Genomic DNA, 23,845 nt, shown 5'->3' with positions numbered 1-23,845 from the left:
GCACCACTTGTCGGGCCATGCTGTGGCGGCGTCCCACATAAAGTGGAGGAAGATGGGTATGGATGTTAGCTCAGGGCCAGTCTTCCTCAGCCAAAAAAAAAAAAAAAAAAAGAAGAGAAGGGCCCGGCCCTGTGGCGTAGCGGTTAAGTGCGTGTGTTCCGCTGCTAGTGGCCCAGGTTCAGATCCTGGGCGCGCACCGATGCACCGCTTGTCAGGCCATGCTGTGGCAGCATCCCACATAAAGTGGAGGAAGATTGGCACGGATGTTAGCTCATGGCCAGTCTTCCTCAGCAAAAAGAGGAGGATTGGCATAGATGTTAGCTCAGGGCTGATCTTCCTCACAAAACAACAACAACAACAACACACATTTAAAAAGAAAAAAAAGATTTGAGAGTTCTTTATATATTCTAGATATTGATTCTTTCTTGGATGTGTGGTTTGGGAATATTTTCTTCCAATCTGTATCTTGTCTTTTTATCCTCTTAACAGGGTCTCTTGTGAAGCAAAAGTTTTTATTTTGATGAAGTCTCTTTAATCAGTTTTTTGTTTTATGGATCATGCTCTTGGCATCAAGTTTAAGACCACTTTGGGCCGGCTCCGTGGCTTGGCGGTTAAGTGCGCGCGCTCTGATGCTGGCGGCCCGGGTTCGGATCCCGGGCGCGCCCCAAGGCACCGCTTCTCCGTCCAACGCGAGGCCGAGTCCCACGTACAGCAACTAGAAGGATGTGAACCTATGACATACAACTGTCTACTGGGGCTTTGGGGGAAAAAAATGAATAAATAAAATCTTTAAAAAAAAAAAAAAAAAGACCACTTTGCCCAGCCCTAGATTCCAAAGATTTTCTCCTGTTTTTTTCTTTTTCTAAAATTTTTATACTTTTATGTTTTACATTTAAGACTGTGATCCATTTTGAATTAATTTTTGTATAAGGTGTAAGGTTTAGGTTGTTCATTTTTGTGTGTGTGTGCCTATGGCTGTCCAGTTGCTCCAGCACCATTTGTTGAAAAGAGTATCTTTCTTCCATTGAATTGTCCTTGGAACTTTGTAAAATATCAGCTGGGCTTATTTGTGTGGGAAGAGGGAATTTTTTTAAATATGGAAAAAGTACAGAGTATAACATGACAAACAACTATGTTCCTATCATCAGAATTGATACAATTTTTAATATTTTGTTATTTGCTTCATCTTTTTTTATTATAATAAAAGAAAATTCATTGTAAAGTTGAAGTCTCTTCTAATCCTCACCATCAGTTCTCCTCACTCCACAGAAGCAGCTGTGCTAGTACTATCCATATGGTATGTTTCCTTCTAGGCCATTCTGTTTATGCTGTTAGATATACATTTGACCCATGAACAATATAGATTATTATTTTACATGGGTGGTCTTTGTAATTATTTTTTTGCTTTTAATCAATATATATGTAAATAATTTTTTCAAAACCAAATAATACCAAAGAAAAAAGCAGTGACAAGATAAATAGCAATCTTCTCCTTTACCCTCCATTCCTTTTCTTTTTTTTTGTGAGGAAGATCAGCCCTGAGCTAACATCCATGCCAATCCTCCTCTTTTTTACCGAGGAAGACCAGCCCTGAGCTAACATCTATTGCCAATCCTCCTCCTTTTTTTTCCCTTTGTCTCCCCAAGGCCCCAGTAGATAGTTGTATGTCGTAGTTGCACATCCTTCTAGTTGCTGTATGTGGGATGCTGCCTCAGCATGGCTGGACAAGTGGTGCGTCCATGCGTGCCCAGGATCCGAACCCGGGCCGCCAGTAGCGAAGCGTGCTTACCCAACCACTAAGCCACGCGGCTGGCCCCTTTATCCTCTATTCCACTCCCCTAGTCATCCATTTTCATCTCTTGTAGCTCTTTCTTTTGGTATTTCTTCCATAATTCTAAATAAAATGCGTATAATACTTGTTACTGATTTTTATGGTAGGTAAGCATTTAGCTCTTACACTCTGTCTCTAGTCCCCTTTGACTGTTTTTCCAACATAGTTACGTCACAATTTTTTATTAAATCAGTATTCACTGTTTACCTTTTTGTGACTGTAAATTTTTTTACTGAAGCTAAGTGGCTTCTATGAAATGATCGTATATATTAAGTCTTATCAGTTCCATTTTTTGTTTCTTATGGAGTTAATTATCTAATTTTTTTTTTTTTTTTGGTGAGGAAGACTGGCCCTGAGCTAACATCTGTTGCCAATGTTTCTCTTTTTGCTGAGGGAGATTGACCTTGAGCTAACATCTGTGCCCCTCTTCCTCTATTTTGTATATGGGACGCTGCCACAGCATGGCTTGATAAGCAGTGCGTCAGTCCGCACTGGGATCCAAACCTGTGAACCCTGGGCCACCAAAGCGGAGCGTGTGAACTTAACCACTACACCACCAGACCAGCCCCTCTAATTTTTTTCGTTTGCTTTAGTTTTCTATGTACCTATCCTTATTATTTTCCTAGGCTTAATCAGATTTATTTTATACCATCATTATTTTCTAAGTGGTCAAATATATCAGGTAATCAATTGATTTCATTTTTTTTCCTGGAGATCTCACTTCCAGAACATTTTGTTTTTTTGCTCCAATCTAAACTGTGGTTGGTTGTTGTCTAGACTTGCTCCTCAGCTTTCCTCCTGCACTTTCCCCGCCCCATTTTCCTATATTGGCTCCTCTTTCCTGGGTTCTAGATCTTCTTCTTTTTTTACTTATATACCATTTTGCTAGAGCATAGAATTCTAGGTTGGAAATAATTTTACCTTAGAATTTTTAAAGTAATGCCATTCTAATTACTAATGCTGCTAAATAGTTGATGTTATTCTTATTGCTTCTCAAGTCTTTATAAATTATCTTTTTTTTCTTCTTTGGACAGTTTTATATAATCTCTTTATCTTTCCATTTAAAAATTTCACAATGATCTGCCTTGGTGTGGGTCCTTTTTTCCATTCATTTTATTGGGTGCTGGATAGGTTCTTTTACTTTGAAGACTTGTGTTCTTTAGTTCTAGGACTCGTTTTTACATTTTTTTTTTTTTCATTCTTTCTTTCTTTGTATTATGTCAGTTCTCTCTCTCTGAAATATTCCTATCAGTCTGGTTGGAGCTCCTAGATCAGGGATTGACAGATTTTTTCTTAAAGGGCAAGATAGTAAATATTTTAGGCTTGTGGGCCTTTATAATCTTTGTTGCAAGTACTCAACTCTGCCATTGTAGTGTGAAAGCAGCCATATATGGTAGTAAACTGATGGGCTTGACTATGCTCCTGTAAAACTTTTATTTACAAAAACAGGCAGCCCGGCTGTAGTGTGCTGACCTGTCCTAGAACGATTCTCTTATTTTCTTTAATTTTCTCATTTTTCATCACTTTAACTTTTTGTTTTATATTCTGGGAAATTTCCTTAACTTTCTCTTTCATCTCTTCTATTAAAATTCTTATTTTGGATTTTTTTTTTTTTTCTGAGGATGATTCGCTCTGAGCTAACATCCGTTGCCAAACTTCCTCTTTTTTTTGCTTGAGGAAGATTAGCCCTGAGCTAACATCCGTGCTAGTCCTCCTCTATTTTGTATGTGGGTTGCTACCTCAGCATGGCTTGACGAGTGGTGTAGGTCTGCACCCGGATCCGAACCTGTGAACCCAGGCCACCAAAGCAGAACACACAGAACTTTAACCATTCGGCAACTGGGCCGGCCCTTGGACGTCATTTTTCATTTCTAAGAGCTTTTCTTCTCTGGTCCTTTTTCATAGCATCCTATTCTTTTTTTTGCTGGGAAAGATTGGCCCTAAGCTAACATCTGTTGCCAATCTGCCTCTCTTTTTTTTTCTTCCCTAAAGCCCCAGTACATAGTTGTATATTCTAGTTGTTAGTCCTTTTGGTTCTTCTGTGAGCTGTCGCCACAGCATGGCTACTGACAGACGAGGGGAGTGTGGTTCCGTGCCCGGGCTGGGGAAGTGGAGTGTGCCAAACGTTAACCACTAGGCCATCAGGGCTGGCTCCGTAGCATCCTGTTGTTTCATGTATACAGTATCTTTTTTATCTCTGAGGATATTAATTATAGCCTTTTAAAACTCATTTTCTCTTATTGACTCTTTTTTGTGCTTTTTTTCCCCTTGTGTATTTGAATTGGTCTCTTTTGTGTTAGGGGCTTTCCTTAATTATCTGGAGATCCCTAGCTGTTCACACTTAGTTGTGGGGTCTTTAAAACCTGGTTGGAAGTGCTCTTTGCATGGGTGAACTTCAAATTAAAAAGATCAGCTAACTTGTTGGTGTACTCCAAATGACAGAATTGTTTTATATAGGGCTATTCACTTTCTCCAGAGAGGAATTCTCCACTCTTTTGCCTGGTAGAGTCCAAACTTGGATATGAGTGTAGGACAGGATAGGACAGGGAGAAAGGGACAGGGGATTCTCACTATCTGTCATTCAGATTTTTATTTGTTCCTCTGTTTTTAGCCCTGTGCCTCACCTTGCCTTCCAAGATGTGGGAGTTCTGAGGGTGAGGGTGAGTCATTGTGTCTCTCTGTAGGTACCTCTGTGGGTCCTAGTTTTCTGCACTTGGCCAAGTCAGCCAAAATCCTTCCATCTGTTTTCTCTCTGCCATAATGGGTTGAAATCTTTTAGCTGATGTCTCTGCTGTCGCTTTTTGGGTTTGTATTGATTAGTTTATTGTCATTTTAGAGAGGCTAGTGGATGGAGTAGAGTCAAACGTGTTGTCAACCTACCATGTTAAACTGGAACTTGAGATTTATTTTGAACGTCTTTTGAGAAATTAGTAGAAAATTTTATTTGCAGTTAGATTTTTTGGCACTGTACCATTTTTCTCTTTTGAATGGAAATATCTTCATTTCCATATTTATACATACTTATCACTAAAAATGTTAAACAATATGGAATTATATAGAGTAGACAATGAAAAGCCTCCTATGCCTCCACCTCCAAGCTTTGTGCTGCTAGACTTTGTACATACACATACACATTGCCCCCACTTTTTCTTTATTTTAGCTTATCTGTTTCATTTCCTATAGGTCTCCAGGAAACCTAGAGAAGAATCGCTATGGAGATGTACCCTGCCTGGACCAAACTAGAGTGAAGCTGACAAAACGAAGTGGCCACACTCAGGTAGAAGGATAAATGCCATCTTTTCAGGAGCACTGAGGGAAATTTAAGCCTCTTCCAAAGTGAAGCTTACTGGTACTGTACTAGAAAGAACGTGGACTCTAAGCCAGAGAGATAAGGTTTGAGTTTTAATTTTGCTTTGTACTAGTCTGTGACCATAGGTGAGGCTCTCTATGCCCATCTCACAGTACTAAGTGGAAATTAGTTGTATGTCATAGGTTCACATCCTTCTAGTTGCTGTACGTGGGACTCGGCCTCACGTTGGACGGAGAAGTGGTGCCTTGGGGCGCTCCCGGGATCCGAACCCGGGCCGCCAGCATCAGAGCGCGCGCACTTAACCGCTAAGCCACGGAGCCGGCCCCTAAGTGGAAATTAAATGAAATACTTTATGTAAATGCTGATACCATAAGGCTGATGGTATATTGTAGGTGCTCGATAAATGTTCAATTATTTCTCCTTTTAGTCCTTAGTTGTAAAATCATATTCATATTGTCCACCACATTGGTGAGTGTATATGCATCAGTACAAGGCAACTGATTTAAGTGACCTCTGAATTTTCCATCTACAAGATCTGAAAAAAAATGCTGGACAATGCTAGTATATACGTAAATAAGGATAGAGATGAAATGGTCAAATGACTATATTATTTAATGTATTAATTTGGTCATATCTACACATTAAAAATCACGAATATAATATATTAGTGTAGCTATTTAGTGAAAATGTTATTCAGACTCTTCACATATACCTTTAAAATCTGTGTCTTTGTCCTATTTGAGCTACTTTTTTGAGTCCACCTAACAGTTTTCCAGAGTACATCATTTTTATTTCCTTTTAAGTATGTGATATTATCACTGGAAAGTTTATCCTAAACCAGAAAAATCTATTAGCATAACATTAGCACAGTTTTTTCTTTTCATTCATCATGTGCCTCATGCATTCTCTGTAGCATAATCATTCACTTATTCCTTTTTTTTTTTTTTTTTTGTGAGGAAGATCAGCCCTGAGCTAACATCCATGCTAATCCTCCTCTTTTTGCTGAGGAAGACCGGCTCTGAGCTAACATCTGTTGCCAATCCTCCTTTTTTTTCCCCAACGCCCCAGTAAATAGTTGTATGTCATAGTTGCACAGCCTTCTAGTTGCTGTATGTGGGACGCGGCCTCAGCATGGCCGGAGAAGTGGTGCGTCAGTGCGGGCCTGGGATCCGAACCTGGGCCACCAGTAACGGATTGCGCGTACTTGGGCGCACTTAACTGCTAAGCCACGGGGCCGGCCCATATTCCTTTTTAAAGTCTTCTTTAATATAACTTGTTTACGGCAACATCCAACACTTAGAATTTTGAGGTCAATGACTGAATAGGTGTTATATTTCTTCTTTTTCCTTCTGATATAACAGTTCTCTCTGGTGACCTCTATATGCATCAAAAAAACAGCATTGATTGAGGTTGCTGTTCAAAGTAAAGGAATGTAAATAGTGCCCCTTTAACATGACACACGTTATAGGGACTTGTTATATCTCCCCTCTTTTTACAGGAGATAATATTTGAGAAGATCATTGCCTTGTATTTGGGCATATATGTTACATGGGTCAGGACCCTAGGATCATGATTTTAATCTCTTTTGACCCTGCTGTTTCAAGCAAATAAACTGAATTCATAACCCTGTCTAGGATCCTTACAGAGGGTTTTCCTGCAGGAGCATTAGCTAAGAGTGTCTGACTGAAGGCAGATTCATCAGTATTATTTAGATCATCATAGTGTATGCTCTGAAGGAGTGAAGTATAATGGTTGAGTTGGGGCTCTGGAGTCAGAGATATCTGTATTTATCTGTCTTGTTGACTGCTCTGTCTCCAGTACCTCTAACAGTGCCTGGCACTTATCAGACATTCAGTAAATTATTTGTGAATGAATGAGTGAATCCCAGGGTACTAGGAGACTATTCTAGTCATCCTATAATTAATCTGAAGATCATCACTTCAGTTATAATCCCTCTCATTACTGCAAACATTACCAGAGGCTTAATATCCACAGTAAATGGAGGATTCAGGTTTATTAGTGAATTGTTCACCAGATTTGCTCCTGGAATTATAAAGCTATTAGTCACAGTTTCTGTTGAACATGGCCCATAACATAGCATGCTTGGTTTGGTTCTCCCTGCTATTTCAGTTTGCCCTCAAGTCTATACTTTATCTCTGAGGTGATTTTCAGTTTTCATTTCTGATGATTTTTCTGAAATTGCTGAATTCCCAGTGCTCTCAGAGACAAGAACGCTGAAAGCTGATATCCTTAGTTATAAAGAAAAAGTAAATCTCCTTTAAAGATGTGACATTTCTTTTCAAAGCATGAAGGTAGCTCCAAGAGTAACAGCTTATACATTACTTATATAATAGTGTTGATTGGCATGTACCAGGTAAATCCTTTGTACTTTTCTATGCTTTCTAGTGTGGGTCCTACGGGGTATACCACTTGAATATGCCAGCTGGGCAGAGGATGTGCTTTAGCTGATTATGGGTGGGCCCTGGATTGAGAAGCCTGCTTGGGAGTGAGTGAGGCTTTTAGCTTGCTGGGTCTCCTGCAGATGGTCCTTTAGCTCAGTGAAGGTGTGTAGGTCAGGGTAGAACACTAGTAGTATGATGTCAATACCAGCTGCTGTGAGAGGAGAGAAGAACAAGAAACTCTTGACTTAATAATTAGTGGGAACAACAAAAAACAAACAACCTGATCAAAAAATGGGCAGAGGATCTTTTTTTTTGTGTGTGTGTGTGTGTGGGAGATCAGTCCTGAGCTAATATCCGATGCTGATCCTCCTCTTTTTTGCTGAGGAACGTTGGCCCTGAGCTAACATCTGTGGGCAGAGGTTTTTCCAAAGGAGATATACAGATGGCCAACAAGCACATGAAAATATGTTTAGCATCACTAATTACTAGGGAAATGCAAATCAAAACTACAGTGAGGGGCCGGTGCGGTGGCATAGTGGTTAAGTTTGCACCCTCCGCTTCAGTGGCGTGGGGTCCACAGGTTTGGATCCTGGGCGCAGACCTATGCACCGCTCTTCAAGCCATGCTGTGGCAGGCATCCCACATATAAAATAGAGGAAGATTGGCACAGATGTTAGCTCAGGGCCAATCTTCCTCAAGCAAAAAGAGAAAGATTGGCAAAACAGATGTTAGCTCAGGGCTAATCTTCCTCACCAAAAGAAAAAAAAACCTAAAATGAGATAGCACCTCATGCCCATCAGAATGGCTTTTATTAAGAAGACATGAAATAACAAGTGTTGGAGAGGGTGTGGAGAAAAGGAAACCCTTGTACAGTGCTGGTGGGAATGTAAACTGGTGTAGCCACTATGGAAAACAGTATGGAGAGTCCTCAAAAAATTAAAAATAGAGGGGCCAGCCCGGTGGCATAGTGGTTACGTTCGCGCGCTCCACTTTGGTGGCCCGGGGTTCGCAGGTTTGGATCCCTGGTGTGGACTGACACACTGCTTGTCAAGCCATACTGTGGCAGCGGCCCATATAAAACAGAGGAAGATGGGCATGGATGTTAGCCCAGGGCCAATCTTCCTTGGCAAAAAGAGGAGGATTGGCAACAGATGTTAGCTCAGGGCTAATCTGCCTTGCAAAAAAAAAAAAAAATTAAAAATAGAACTATCATGTGATCCAACTGTTCCACTTCTGGGTATTTATCCAAAGAACAATAAAATACTAATTCAAAAACATATATGCACCCCAGTGTTCATTGCAGCGTTATTCACAGTAGCCAAGACTTGGAAGCAACCTAAGTGCCCATCAATGGATGAGTGGATAAAGAAGATGTGGTATATATATACACACACACATTGGAATACTACTCAGCCATAAAAAAGATGAAATCTTGCTATTTGTGACAACATGGATGGACCTTGAGGCTCTTTATGCTAAGCAAAATAAGCCAGATGGAGAAGGACAATTACCATATGACTTCACTCATATGTGGAAGATAAACAAACACACAGATACAGAGAACCGATTGGTGGTTACCAGAGGGGACGTGGGGAGAGAGGAAGGCAAAAGGGGTAAAGGGGCACATGTGTACGGTGATGGATAAAAACTAGACTTTTGCTGTGAACACAATGCAGTCTATACAGAAGTCAAAATAGAATGATGCACACTTGAAATTTATATAATGTTATAAACCAGTGTGACCTCAATTAAAAAAATTAAATAAAATTAAGAGTTTATAAGTCTTAGGATATTTCTTGATACATATAAGAAAACATTATTTCTGGAGAAATACTCAGCAGTATTTTTTCATTTTATTTTATTTTTTTTTAACTTTATTTATTTATTTTTCCCCCAAAGCCCCAGTAGATAGTTGTGTGTCACAGCTGCACATCCTTCTAGTTGCTGTATGTGGGACGCAGCCTCAGCATGGCCAGAGAAGTGGTGCATCGGTGTGCGCCCGGGATCCGAACCCCGGGCCGCCAGTAGCGGAGCGCGCGCACTTACCGGCTAAGCCAGGGGTCTGGCCCTATTTTTTCATTTTAAATAAAGACATTTGATTCTAAACAAACAAAACAACCGAAAAGAAATAATTAGTGGGAGGATAAGCTGGTAAACTGACTGGCTAATGGACACATATCCAAGTAACATGGGTTTTATCATGAGTTGGAGATGCTTTCTGAGGGTGGCTGTGGAGTACAGACAGTTCAGACTGTCCTCCAAGTGATGGGACCCAGTGGGGAAGGGGTGATGGATTGGGGAGTCACTCTGACCTCTCTAGGGTGGAATGGAGTATGGGTTTTCCCTAGTTTGCTATTGAAACTTTTTTTCTCCTATAACCCTCCACGCCATCCACTATCCATCCGAGCTGATAGGTGTTCTCAACTAGTTATGCTAGGACTTGAAACTGTAGCTGCATCTGTGTTTGTTTTTTATCAACTTGGATTAAAAGATGTTGGCAGAGATCTTGTGAGGAGGTATAATAAAAATAAGAAAAAGTTAAATCCTATTTAATTTGTCTGATGGCTAATGATGTTGAAGTAAGTAAGACTGAGGACATTGGGAGATGGGGAAAGGCCCCCAGAACAGAGTGAGTCAGGAGCTGTTCATTGAGACTCCTCCAAATTTGGCTGTTGCTTTGTGTTAATTCACATAGTAATGGAGCCTGGGTGTTTGGCCCATGCTGTTGATGGTTCTAGATAGGAGGTATAGCTTTCTTCCTTCTACAGTCACACTTTGCCTTTTGTGTGTGGCAGCATGGAATAGATGTTCCTGCTCAGGTAGCTTGGCTTGCTTCCCTTTTGGTTCTGAGCTGAAGTGCCGCAAGTCCTAATGGACTCCGTTTTTGTAAATAACAGCTTTATTGAGATATAATTTACATACCATACAATTCACCCATTTACAGTGTACAAATCACTGGGTTTTAATATATTCTCATAGTTGTACAACCATCAGCACAATCAACTTTAGAACATTTTTATCACCTGAAAAAGAAACTCCATACCTCTGGCTGTCACTCTGCATTTCCCCCCATGTCATCTACTTTCTGTCTCTCTAGATTTGCCTATTGTGGACGTTTCATATAAATGGAGTCATACAATATGTGGCGTTTTGTGTCTGGCTTCTTTCATTTAGCCTGTTTTCAAGGCTCATCCATGTTGTAGCATGTATCACTACTTCACTCCTTTTCATTGCTAAATAATATTCTATTGTGTGGATATACCACATTTTATTTAACCATTCATCAGTTGAATAATATTTGAGTTGTTTCCATTTTTTGGCTTTTATGAATAATGCTCCTATAAATTTTTTTTTTTTTTAAGATTTTATTTATTTATTTACTTTCCCCCCAAAGCCCCAGTAGGTAGTTGTATGTCATAGCTGCACATCCTTCTAGTTGCTGTATGCGGGACACAGCCTCAGCATGGCCAGAGAAGCGGTGCCTTGGTGCTCACCCGGGATCCGAACCCGGGTAGCCAGCAGCGGAGCACACGCACTTAACCGCTAAGCCACGGGGCCGGCCCTCCTATAAATATTTGTGTATAAGTTTTTCTATGGATATATATTTTCATTTTCTTCAAGAGTGGAATTGGTGGATCATATGGTAACTGGTAAATAAGGTTGTGTTTAACCTTTTGAGGAACTGCCAGACTGTTTTTAAAGTGACTGCACCATTTTACATTACCAGTGGCAGTGTATGAAGGTTTCAGCTTTTCCACATCTTTGCCAGCATTTGTTATTATCTGTCTTTTACCTATAGCCATCCTAGTGGGTGTGAAGTGGTATCTCATTGTGGTTTTGATTTGCATTTCCCTGATGGCTAATAATGTTGAACATCTTTTCATGTGCTTATTGGCCACTTTTTGTATATCTTGTTTGGAGAAATGGCTATTCTGATCCTTTACCCATTTCAAAATTGGGTTGTCTTTTTACTACTTGGTTGTGAGAGTTCTAATACAGTCTAGCTACAAGTCTCTTATCAAATATGTGCATTCTGTGGGTTGTTTTTTCATTTTCTTGATTGTGTCTTTGAAGAACAAAAGTTTTCCGTTTTTTTTTTTTTTTTTTTTTGTGAGGGAGATCAGCCCTGAGCTAACATCCGTGCTAATCCGCCTCTTTTTTTTTTTTTTTTTTGCTGAGGAAGACCGGCTCTGAGCTAACATCTATTGCCAATCCTCCTCCTTTTTTTCCCCCTCCAAAGCCCCAGTAGATAGTTGTATGTCATAGTTGCACATCCTTCTAGTTGCTGTATGTGGGATGCGGCCTCAGCATGGCCGGAGAAGCGGTGCATCGGTGCGCGCCCGGGATCCGAACCCGGGCTGCCAGTAGTGGAGTGTGCACACTTAACCGCTAAGCCACTGGGCCAGCCCTAAAAGTTTTCAGTTTTAATGCAGTTTAATTTATCTGTTTTTTTCTTTTGGTGCTGTGCTTTTGGTGTCACATCTAAGAAGGCTTTGCCTAACCCAAGGTCACAAATATTTAATCCTATATTTTCTTCTAAGAGTTTTATAGTTTTAGGTCTTACATTAGGTCTGTGATCCATTTTGAGTTCGTTTTTGTGTACGGTGTGAGGAATGGGTCAGCTTGATTTTTTTGCATGTGAATATTTAATTGTTCCAGCAACATTTGTGGAATTGTAGTTTTGAATGGGCCCTTTCACTGTTCATTTTCTGCCTGACAAGAAGAGAATATCCACACCTTGGGTTTTATTTACCCAGTACATCATTTTTCCCACCCAAATGGTGTATTCCACGCAGCTGCAATGATATTTCTTTTTTATCATTAGACAGATTACATCAATGCCAGTTTCATGGATGGCTACAAGCAGAAGAATGCTTATATTGGTACACAAGGTAAGTTAGCCTGCCTCCTCACAAGTTAGTTTTGTGTCATTTACCTGTGATTCCTTGCACCAGAGGATAGCATAATTTTTAAAGGAAATAGTAACTTGAGGTGATGTTGTGGCCACTAGATCCTGGCCTTTCATAAAGATTGGGAGTTATTGAGGAAGACAGATGAGAAGTGTAGAGTTTCTGTACTAGATGTACCTGGAAACTCGTTGCATAGAGATAAACTGGAGATTTGAACACACAACACTACTACAAGGTTTTGGACTGTGTCTTAGTGGTGCCAACCCAAGGGAATTGGACATCAGAATTCACTGGCCAGTGAGGAGCTCTTTATGTCCAGTAGGAGGCCAAGAATGGCAGTGGGACTTTCCAGAGATTGAGTCCAATCTATGAATGGGTATTGCTGTTAAGAGGCTTTTGCTGGTCTCTGTACCATCACAGAGCACGCCAACAGTCTTTTGATAGGGATAGTCTATGCTAGGTCTGACAGTGAAGTACTGGGCCCTAAGTAGATTTCAGATGGAGTTTCTATAAATGCTCCTGTGGGCACCAGTACTTCTTCTGACCTGGCCTCTGCCATTTCAAGGAGAATACTAGGTTGCCTTCAAAGAGGGTGTGCAGAAATCACAACGTAGGAGGATATAACAGGCCACCATATGGACTTAAGGCCCTTTGACCACTGCAGAGCATGGTCAGCAAGAGATCTGGTGGATACCTCCTTAACCAGATGATCAAACTTAGTATCACCACTAATGGACCAAACAGATATTATATTCTTCCTTTTGAATACAGTGAGAACTGTATAACACAGCTTATGTTGTACGTTATCAGTTTTAAGTCTGAATCTAATCATGAGACACAAACCAAACAAATCCAGATTTTGAGACATACTATAAGAAAACTGGCTTAGACTCTTCAAAGTTAACACCATGAAAAACAAAAAAAGGCAGGGGACTTTCTAGATTAAAGGAGACTAAAGAGACATGATAACCAGAGGCAATGTGTGATCCATGATTGGAACCTCAATTTGGAGGAAAAAACTGTTAAGGACAAACTATTGGGACAATTGGAGACTATTAGATACTGTTATTGTATCAGTGTTTAATTGCTTCAGTGTGATAAGGGTACTATTCTATAGGAGAAGGTCTTTATTCTTCTGAACATGTGTTCAAGTCACATATATGTCATAATGTCCGAAACTTACTTTTAAGTAGTTCAGTAAAAAAGAAAATGTGTGTATGTATATATAGAGAAGCAGATGTTACAAAACAATAGCTTTTGAGCTGAAGAATGTATGAGTACATTGTACTATTCTTTGAATTTTTTGTAGGTTTCAAATTTTCAAAATAAAAGTTGAGGGAGAAGAAAAGGGCCTTTGGATTCTTGGTACATTGTTAATTGGTCTGGTGGTCACAGGTTTATTTTCTTCCCCTAGTGGGGACCACTCCCTTCAAAAGGAGTCGTTTTAAGACCCTGAGAAGAAATAAGAGAACTATCAGGAAAGATTTTTGTTACGTATAGGATATGATGTGATTTGCCTGAGAGTAGGGGCTTTGTTGAGGGGGATGGCCTTGGCATGGATGGGCTTACGGAGGGTAAGGAGTGGCTATAGACGGCCTCAGAATGCTCCTTTCTCTAGGTTTAGAAGGCAAAGGCACTGCTTAGAGTTGCTAATTATGCAGGGATTGGATCCTTTAGGCTGGCTCTGAAGGCCCTATTTCAAACTCCTCCAGGAATATGAGAGAGATTTCTTGAGTTAAGGACTGATCACCTTGAGAAGGTGTCAGCGGTCTGTTAGGACTGGAAGATGGGGTCCTATGGTGTTGAGAAGGCTGGTTCGTCTGGCTAACCTTCTTGGCTATATATTCAGTATTCTGATTCTTATTCATAATAATATCTCTACTAATAATATCTGTCATCTGAGAGTATCTATTATATATCAGGTATATAATCTCCATCTAATTATTATAGAGACTCTGCAAGGAAGGTGTATTAATCCATGACCAAAGTGAAGCCCAAAGATGTTAGGTGACCTTGGGTCACACAGCTAGTAAATAGCAGAGCCAGGATTTGAAAACATGTCTGCTTGATTCAAAAGTCCTTGCAAGCCAAGTCAGCAGATTGTTTCACCCATGTCAGCATAAACCGCTGACTTGATTTCTTCAGAGAAGTCCACTGTTAAAGAGTCTAATCTGAGCCAGCTGTGATGGCCTAGTGGTTAAAGTTTGGCACTCTCACCGCTTTGGCAGCCTGGGTTCGTTTTCCAGTTGCGGAACCATACCACCTGCCTGCCATGCTGTGGCTGTGGCTCATATAGAAGAACTAGAAGGACTTAAAACTAGATATATATAACCATGCACTGGGGCTTTGGGAAGGGGGAAAAAAAAGGGAAGATTGGCAATAGATGTTAGCTCAAGGCGAATCTTTCCCTGCCAAAAAAAAAAAGAGTCTAATCTGGGAAGTGCAGCTTTCCCTTCTAAATCTCTCTCTTAGGCCTTTGAGGAAATTATGACCCTCCTCTGCCTAGCCTGAGTTTGAGTGGTATCTGGGTTATCAGGTGCTCTGATTGGCAACATCAGTTTTGCCAGTGATTTAAATGTGGAAAATTAAGTATATAAGAGTGGCTGTGGTACAGGCTAGTGGGATGTAGACAAAGCTGGGAGTCAGAGATGGGGAAAGGGTGTTCTTATTATCTTCTTGACATGCATACTTCGGTAATACACGTCCATTGTAGAAAATTTAGAAAATGAAGATGAAAATCACTCCTAACCCTAAGACCCATAATGTTAACATTTTGCAGCATCCCCTTCTAAACGTTTTTCTATGCATACAAATAGATATAGATAAAATTTGTTAGATAAAATATCTAACAAAATGGGCTGTTTCTATACATTATCTCTTTTTTCATTTGATGGTATCTTGTGAATACTTTTCCATAGCAAAAAATACACACCTTAAAACATCACCTTTATGGACTGCTTAAATTGGGGGTATGCCATAATTTAACTGATCCTCTCTTGTTAGACATTTAGCTTGTTCCCAAGGCCTCACATGCTTTTGGCAGTCTACACTTCTGTAAAGATGGAATCTGAGTATCATAAAATGTTCGTGCTTGCTAAAAGGCTTTAGCAAAAATGGTAGTGAAAGCAGCAGACTTCCAGGACAAAATCAACCCTTGGTACTGCCCTGCTTCCCTGAAAGCAGAGGGGGAAGAAGCACTGGGAAAGTACAAGGAATTCTCCTGAGTTGTTACTGCCTTGATTGAAAGGGAGTTGGTGGCCCACAAGTATCTTCAAAGTTCTGACTGAGTGCCCAGCCCCGTGCAGGTTCTAACTCTAAAAGGAGAACTTGATGACATGGCCTTTGCCTTCAGCACCATATTTGCTGAGACATGATTAATCCTCACAAAGTAAAATGACTGATGTAAGACCATATACATTAAATGGTTAAGCTGTTTTGATCTAGCTGTGCCATCAAGATCTGAGAGGAGAGGAAGCCCTGTGAGAATGTAGTGGTCAGAGAAAGCTTCAAGGAAGAGGCAGCACTTGAAAATGGGTAGAAAATGAATGGCCTTGGAGGTGTGAGAGAGACAGCTTGAGCAAAGGAATAGGGGCGGAAGTGAGCATGGTTATCTATATTGTGATGAAGCAGTTTCTTAGAAAGTTTAAACTGGCGGAGTATCCAGAATAGACTGGAAGAGAAAGACTCTTATTCAGAAAAGTAAACCAAGAGGGTATTACAGTAACTCAGAGAAAAGACGATGTGGTCCTCCTGGCAGTGAAATTGGGCAGGGAGACCAGGATGGGCGCAAAAGGGTAAAAACCAAAAATATTTCAAAGGCAAAAATCTCTAGGACTTGGTAACTGTTTCTGGGAGATGAAGGAAATGAGTAAGTCATAGCTGACTACAACTTTTTAAGACTGAGTGATTTAAGAATGCCAGTACTCTTAACAGAGATGGGAAAGTGGAGCCAGAAAGCTAATTTTGAAGGAGGAGACTGAATAGCAAACATATTGGGTCTGAGGAGATGACGGGACACGGAAGGGGAATGGTTCAGTAGGTGAATATAAGGCTTAGGTGAGATGAAAACAGCTAGAGACATGTGCACAGTTGACACTGTCAGTCTGGATGTGATATCTGAAGCCCTGGTGATAAGGCTCTGACAGGGTATGGAACAGTGCTTCTCAAACTGTAACCTACCTACAGCTTCACCTGGGCATCTTGTTAAATGCAGATTGTGCATTTCTAAATTTATTTATTTATTTATTTATTTATTTATTTAGTGTGTTTGTGTGTGTGTGAGGAAGATCAGCCCTAAGCTAACATCCATGCCAATCCTCCTCTTTTTGCTGAGGAAGACTGGCCCTGAGCTAACATGCATGCCCATCCCCTCCACTTTATGTGGGATGCCGCCACAGCATGGCCTGACAAGCAGTGTGTCGGCGTGCACCCGGGATCTGAACCCAGGCCACCAGCAGCAGAGTGCGCACACTTAACCACTACGCTATGGGGCCGGCCCCCCAGTTGTGCATTTCTAACCTCTCCCATATGGTGCTGGTGCTGGTAGTCCAAGGACCACTCTGAATAGCAGGGATATAGTGAGACGAGCAGAGAGCCAGCATCTGTGCTTTGGAATTAGTAGTTGGGAGAAGAACAGGAGAACCTAAGAAGGAAAGAAGTGCTTCCCAGCATCATGTTCCCTGTCTTCTTTCATTCCAGGCCCTTTGGAGAATACCTATCGTGATTTCTGGCTCATGGTTTGGGAGCAGAAAGTCTTGGTGATTGTCATGACCACTCGGTGAGTTCATTCTTTTTCTCCTGCCCTCTGCCTCTACCCTGTCCCCAAGCATGGATGATTCAAGGGAGGAGTTTAGCTCTTAGAAACAATGAGGATTAGGAAAGCCTTGGCAGAGTATGAGATGTCTTGGCTTTTTCTTAGCTGACCCAGAGTTAACACAGCCAGAGTATGGTGGAGATTGATAGATCCAACTTGTCAAAGCTTTAATCTATGGCTCTGGTGACCCTGTGCCAGTTACAGCTTATGCTGAGGTCCTAGCCTTATCCCCTAAACGAAGTATTAGGAAGCATGAGGCAGTGCACTTTTAATCTAGTCCCTACTTCCAAATGGCAGCTATCTTCGTGCCTTCCGAATTACTAATTCCCTTTGCGCTCCCTTACCCTGCTACTTTTTTTTTTGTCGCTGTTTTCAATTTTATTTTATTTTATTTAATTTTTGTTTATTTATTTTTCCCCCACAGCCCCAGTAGATAGTTGTATGTCATAGTTGCACATCCTTCTAGTTGCTGTATGTGGGACGTGGCCTCAGCATGGCCGGAGAAGCGGTGCGTCGGTGCGCGCCCGGGATCCGAACCCGGGCCGCCAGCAGCGGAGCGCGCGCACTTAACCGCTAAGCCACAGGGCCGGCCCTACCCTGCTACTTTTGACCATTTTTCTGCTCATTCATATTTCCACCTATAGGAGAACTGCAAAAAAAGAAGTGAAACATAATAGGTCAGGCAGGAAGCTCTTGATGAAAGGAATACTTTTGAAATTTTGGTCTGTATATCTGCCAGAACTTCAGGAATTACTATTTCATTAGTATTATTATTATGATAATTATAACCTATTTCAGATGAGGAGAAAAAATTTAATGAGAATGTTTGCTCCATTCTGTTCCTCATGACACTGTTACAACCACCTTTGGTTTGGAGAGGAGGTAGTGAAAGAAGTACCATCTTGGAGTGCTTTGGAGCCACTGAAGAGTAGTGAGGTGGACTTGAGGCCTTGACATAAACCTCCTGCTACCATCCAAGGAGCTGTGCCTTTCCCACTCCTCTATCAGCCAAAGGCCCTTAATGAGGAAGAGAATGAACAATGGCTGAGATACAGGGAGTTCAGTCTGGCCCACCATGTTTTCTCTGCTCTCTTTCTTTGTCCACCTAGTATTTATCCAAGATATGTGAAGAGTACCAACAGGTATCAGGAAAGTAGCCAAATGGTGTAGCAGATGCTCCATAAATGTCTGCTAAATGAGTATATGCACCAACTTCAGCTGTTGTTACGTCTGTTTAGAATGAAGGTTTCCTTCCTTTTCTGCCGAGAAATAGGAGTGCAAGTTAGAAACAATGCAAGAGATGACACTGCTGCCTAGGAGTATAGCAGGTCATGGGGAGAGCAGGGTTGCTGTTGCAGAGAGGAAGGATGGAAGGCTTACCTTGCTCTTTGTGTCTTCAGCTTTGAGGAGGGCGGCAGGAGAAAGTGTGGCCAGTACTGGCCTTTAGAAAAAGACTCTCGGATCCGATTTGGCTTCCTCACAGTGACCAATCTAGGCGTGGAGAACATGAACCATTATAAGAAAACAACGCTAGAAATTCACAACACAGAGGTAAATCCAGGTTTCTATTTTCTCACTTTTTTGAAGCTGGGGGAGAACCTTTACTGTAAAGAAAATCTCCAAAGGGAAGAGGCAGGATTCCAGGGAGTTTATAAGTTACTTCCATTTTTCTGGGAACAGGATTAGGATATTGAACTCAGAGCCAGTATAGCCATATTGTCTCAACACAACAGTGGCATTACTTCGGAATAAAACTTATATATAAATCTGGATCCTATAATATAGGAGTTCTGCCCTTTCCAGACATTTAACCTTTCCTTTGGGTTTGTAGAGAAGCATTGTAGAGAAAGTTGAGAGTGGTAGGCAGGAATCTTGGTGGTTGGGATACCACGGGGTTGAGAATCTGGAAAAGCCAAAGGTAGTCAGGGGCAAGCAGAAATGACCTCATTAACTTTTGCTTCTTTTTTTCATCCAAGGAGCGGCAGAAACGCCAGGTGACCCACTTTCAGTTCCTGAGCTGGCCAGATTATGGTGTCCCTTCCTCGGCAGCTTCCCTCATTGACTTTTTGAGAGCGGTCAGGAATCAGCAGAGGCTGGCCGTCAGCAGCATGGGAGCGCGCTCCAAAGGGCAATGCCCTGAGCCACCCATTGTGGTCCATTGCAGTGCAGGCATTGGCAGGACAGGTAATGTATCTGATGCAGCTCTTGTAGCATCCAGAGGTAGTAAGGGTGGGAGAGGCATAACAGAGCTCTAGTTGCCAGACTGCAAGAATTTGATCCATTAGTGGTGAATTGCCATGAAAAATTCCTCTTTAATGTCCTTTTGGTATCCCTAGTGCTAGGTATACTGGCCAGAATGTACATGTCAGAAGCCAAATCCTCTGGGGGTTAATGCTTTATACATCCCATCAACTTGATTGTCTTCTGACCCCATCGCTGTCACCTGGGTGTCCCAGAGAGCTCAGCTGGTCTGTTGCTTCCTTCTCATCTCCCCCCTTGGGGAGATTGCCATCCTGCGTTGTGCTCTCCATTCTGGAGCCAGTTAGCAGGTTTTGCCTTAAGGGGATGTGCATTTCGGGGACTGCTGGCCTTTCTAGTTCAGAGGTCCCTTTGGGAGAAAGTCAGGAAGAATAGGTTTGTGTTAGGTCTCTGAGGAGAAGTTGTAGAGAATCTGAAAATGAGAGCCCATGTGTGGGAGTGCTGTCATTCTATCTGTCTGGAATTGAAGCAGGCAGTTCCTCTATGTCACCTTCCCACTTAGTCTTCCTGTTACCCCCTTATATGTCCCAAGAGACAAGAGGCCTTCTCATTTCTTTGGCCTCCAACACTCCCTGTGACCACCTCAAGTCCCTTTTTTTTTTTTTTGGTGAGGAAGATCAGCCCTGAGCTAACATCCATGCCAATTCTCCTCTTTTTTTGCTGAGGAAGACTGGCCCTGGGCTACCATTCGTGCCTGTCTTCCTCCACTTTGTAAGGGACGCTGCCACATCATGGCCTGACAAGCGGTGCATCAGTGTGCGCTCAGGATCTGAACCTAGGCCGCCAGTAGCAGAGCCCGCGCACTTAACTGCTACGCGCCACGGGGCCGGCCCCCTCCTCAAGTCCTTTTAGGTCTAAGGCCAACTGGCCTCCTGCCATGAGGCACCTTGCCTTTGAATTCATTCATCTAGTCCTGCCTGGGTTATTTGGTAGAGGGAGGGATAGAGGAGAAGTAGACCAGGTATGACCACTTCCTTCCTTCCTTCAGGTACCTTCTGCTCACTGGACATCTGCCTAGCACAGCTGGAGGAGCTTGGCACCCTTAATGTGTTCCAGACGGTGTCCCGCATGAGGACCCAGAGGGCCTTCAGCATCCAGACCCCTGAGCAGTACTATTTTTGTTACAAGGCAATCCTGGAGTTCGCAGAGAGAGAGGGCATGGTGCCCTCCAGCCACAACCTCCTGGCCATGGAGGGTCAGTAACTGTCCCATGAGCCTCCTACTTGCTGGCTGGCCTTCCTTAAACTACCCTGGACAATGCTGAGCCTATAGGTTGCCATGAGTTACGCTGAAGCCATGGACCAAACTCTTTCTTGTGAATCCCGGCGCACATGTGCACGCAAGGCAGCCTTTCCCTTTGGCTAGATAGATATGGTGAAATTGCCGCTAAAAAGGGCCAGCAGCAATGTGTTCTTAATTCCTAGCACCTGCTATCGAACTGTGCCTTATTAAAACCAAATTGTGGCTATCAGTTTTTGCCAGGGGCCCCGAGGTAAGTGGGGGAAGGAACCTCCCTCCCCCCTTTCCCAATGCCATTCTCCTTCTCGAGGTCTCTTTCCCATTCCTTCCCGTTGCTAGAATTTGATGGGGAGGTTTGGTGAGCATCCACCTTCCTTCCCAGAGAGCTTGACCACGTTACACATTCTAGAGAACGTCCTGAGTGCCAAGCACGTTTATACCTAGGGCGTGTATTCCAGTCTTTTCTGTCATTCTGTGTGTGTGCGTGTGTGTATGTGCACTTATGTGTATGGGTCCATATGTACGTGTGTATATAATATATATTGTATGTGATAATATGGTCGTATTCTATAAATACATATACACAGAGATACTCCTTTGTAGAAGTTCCTGGGGCTCCGTGTTGTAGTTCAGGACTCCTTGCTTCTTGGACCCTACTGTTTATCCTGGACTAGCTGGGGTTGGGGATTATGTCTCCTGTTGTCAGACCACAGAGTGATGGAAGAGGACACACATACATCCACTCTCCATGCTCCTGCCGCGGGCCCTCACGTAATGACTTATCTCTCTCTTCAGGATGCTGCCTGTTGGAGCCAAGAATACTGATTTGTGGTGACACTGGTTTAGTTCAGCATGGATTATCCTTATCTAATGATTTTTCTCTGTTTACTTTGCTGATTTTGGGAATAGACCTCCACTGTGATTCCAGACCCTCTCTTTCCTCCTCCCTATCCCTCGAGGATTGACATGTAGGGGTAGAGGTGAACTCACTGAGCAGCCAGAGCCAAAAGTAAGCGGTACGAAATCTTAGAAGCAAAGAGAGGGAGCCGAGGTGTGTCAGAGAGGAAACTACTAAGAGAATCCCTCCTTGGGAGAATGAGCTGGGGCCCTTTCTTCCTTTGCTAGAAGGTTCCTTTCCTTATGCAACTTGGCTCTGTCTACTCAAATTCCCATCTCTTCCTGGCTACTAGCCTGCCAGACCCTGGAGCTCAAGCTGGGTAGGTTCTGTATCAATAAAAAGCTTCACCCCTGGCTGGGTGAGGCAGTTGCCTGCAATCACTATTTGCCCCCTATTCATCCAGCCTATCCCTGTCTACTCCTGGCCTACCCATCCTGATGCACCAGGGATGGAATCAAGAGTCCCCAGCACTCCACATTCCTAAGGAAATCCCAGGAACCCCTAAACCTTCTTCCCCCATCACAGATGAGGTTGGCAGCTGATCAGACCTCAATACTTTTATACTGTAATAAGCTCTTTGAATGTATATATTCTTATTTTTACAATTTTTTCATTTTGTATTTAACGTCAATGGACTGAGTCAGATTCAGAAAATAATTGTAAATGTTCATATTCAATATCTTACAGCGATACAGTTTTGTATTTACATATAAATATACCGACATGATCAAACCCTTTTAGCTTCATCAATTTAGTAGCAGTCTGGGGCTGGGAAGGTGAGAAGGGGGTCTAAGAGCTGATCCGGGAGGGCTGGGGAGGCAGGGAGGGACCTAAGGCCTAAGTATCTGAGACTTTCAGTTCTGAGAGCCACCCACCTTGTCTGTAGGCCATGGCCCTAGCTCTGGGCAGAGAGGGGATCAGTACCAGTTGAGAGTGTTTTCTGGGTGGCAGTCTTTATGCTTGGTGCTTTTCCCCCCATTACCTCATTCAACCTTCACTACAATCTAGTGAGATACTGTTCTCCCACTCTTCTATTTCTGTACAGATGAGGAAGGTTCAAAGGGTTACAGTGATTTGCTCTAGAATTAGAGCTCAAGTTAGTCTGCTTACAATGCCTTTGGCCTCCACTACATTGCTGTCTCTCAAGGATCGAGATAGTGTTTTGTCTTTGAAAACCAGAGTTTTTTTTAGCTCTCCTTTCAGAATATAAACAGTTCTTAAATTCTAGAGAGTTGATCTTGAGCCCATATTGCATGGAAGGGTGACAGATTTGTTTACTGATTTTCTCAGATAAGACCTCCTGGTGTAGGGTCCTCAGGTCTACAGAGTACCAAGGGGTCATTCTCACAGGGAAACTCCATACATATGGGTACACTGGTGTTTGTGGAAAGATCTTAAGTTACTTGCATCTCTTAGAATGGAACCAGAAGTTTTGTCCACATAGGACCACTCCCCATGCCATGTAGCTACTCCCTGTTGTCCAGTGACAGCCTACTCTGTTGGGGCAGTTCTGGCCTGGAGAGTGTGCAAAATATTGAGGTGTTCTTAATAAAAGTGATAGCAGCTAACATTTACTGGGTGCTTAACTCTGTTCCAGGTACTGTTCAAAGTGCTTCCTAGGTATTATTTCATTCACCCTCAAAGCAACGTTTTGAGGTAGGTATTGACAGAAGAAAAAGACTGAGGCACAGGAAAATTATTTTGCCACAGCCAAGAACCCGGACCATCTGACTCCAAAGTACCTGTTGTTAACTGCTAGACTCCCTGTAAGGATCCATCTCCTGATCTGCCAACAAATTTCTCTTTGAATGTCTTACCTTAATCAAGAGCTAAAGTGTAGAGCAAAAGATTAAGCCAGTTCTTTCCCTGGATAAGCCTCTGTTCTCTTGGGGGCAAGCAAGCATAAGAGGTGAACAGAGGTACTTGAAATCTGGGAAATCCAAGAAGTATGTAGGAAACAGGATTAATAATAAAAGATCTGGAGAAGGTAGTCTTGAACTGTCATTTATTTGAAGAGGCTGTAGCCAAACTGCTCTGTAAATTCAGAAGTTATGTGTGAGTTCCTCCTTGCATGTCTGAGGATTGGTGAGGTTATCACTTGCAAGAGCTCCATAAAAATGCAGATTCTTGGGTCCTGCCCAGTAGGTGGTTAAGTGAGTGAGGTGGTGAGCCAGGTTTCAGAA

General features: G+C 42.3%; 1 protein-coding gene across 1 annotated transcript in view; it reads left to right on the top strand.

Annotated features, from left to right (window-relative positions):
• Nucleotides 1–23,236, top strand: part of PTPN9 (protein tyrosine phosphatase non-receptor type 9) — a 75,751-nt gene extending 52,515 nt beyond the window's left edge. The window contains exons 8-13 of the mRNA XM_004421836.3: nt 5,015–5,108; nt 12,369–12,435; nt 17,152–17,230; nt 18,667–18,817; nt 19,243–19,450; nt 20,514–23,236. Of these exons, the coding sequence (XP_004421893.1) occupies nt 5,015–5,108; nt 12,369–12,435; nt 17,152–17,230; nt 18,667–18,817; nt 19,243–19,450; nt 20,514–20,728 (814 nt within the window). The 3' untranslated portion in view covers nt 20,729–23,236. The remainder of the gene's footprint in view (nt 1–5,014; nt 5,109–12,368; nt 12,436–17,151; nt 17,231–18,666; nt 18,818–19,242; nt 19,451–20,513) is intronic.
• The last annotated feature ends 609 nt before the right edge of the window (nt 23,237–23,845 follow it).

This window comes from Ceratotherium simum, chromosome 3 (genome assembly GCF_057802395.1).
Source record: "Ceratotherium simum simum isolate JZ-2026a chromosome 3, ASM5780239v1, whole genome shotgun sequence".
Classification (NCBI taxonomy): Eukaryota; Metazoa; Chordata; class Mammalia; order Perissodactyla; family Rhinocerotidae; genus Ceratotherium; species Ceratotherium simum.
This window is presented reverse-complemented; position numbering and strand designations above follow the sequence as displayed.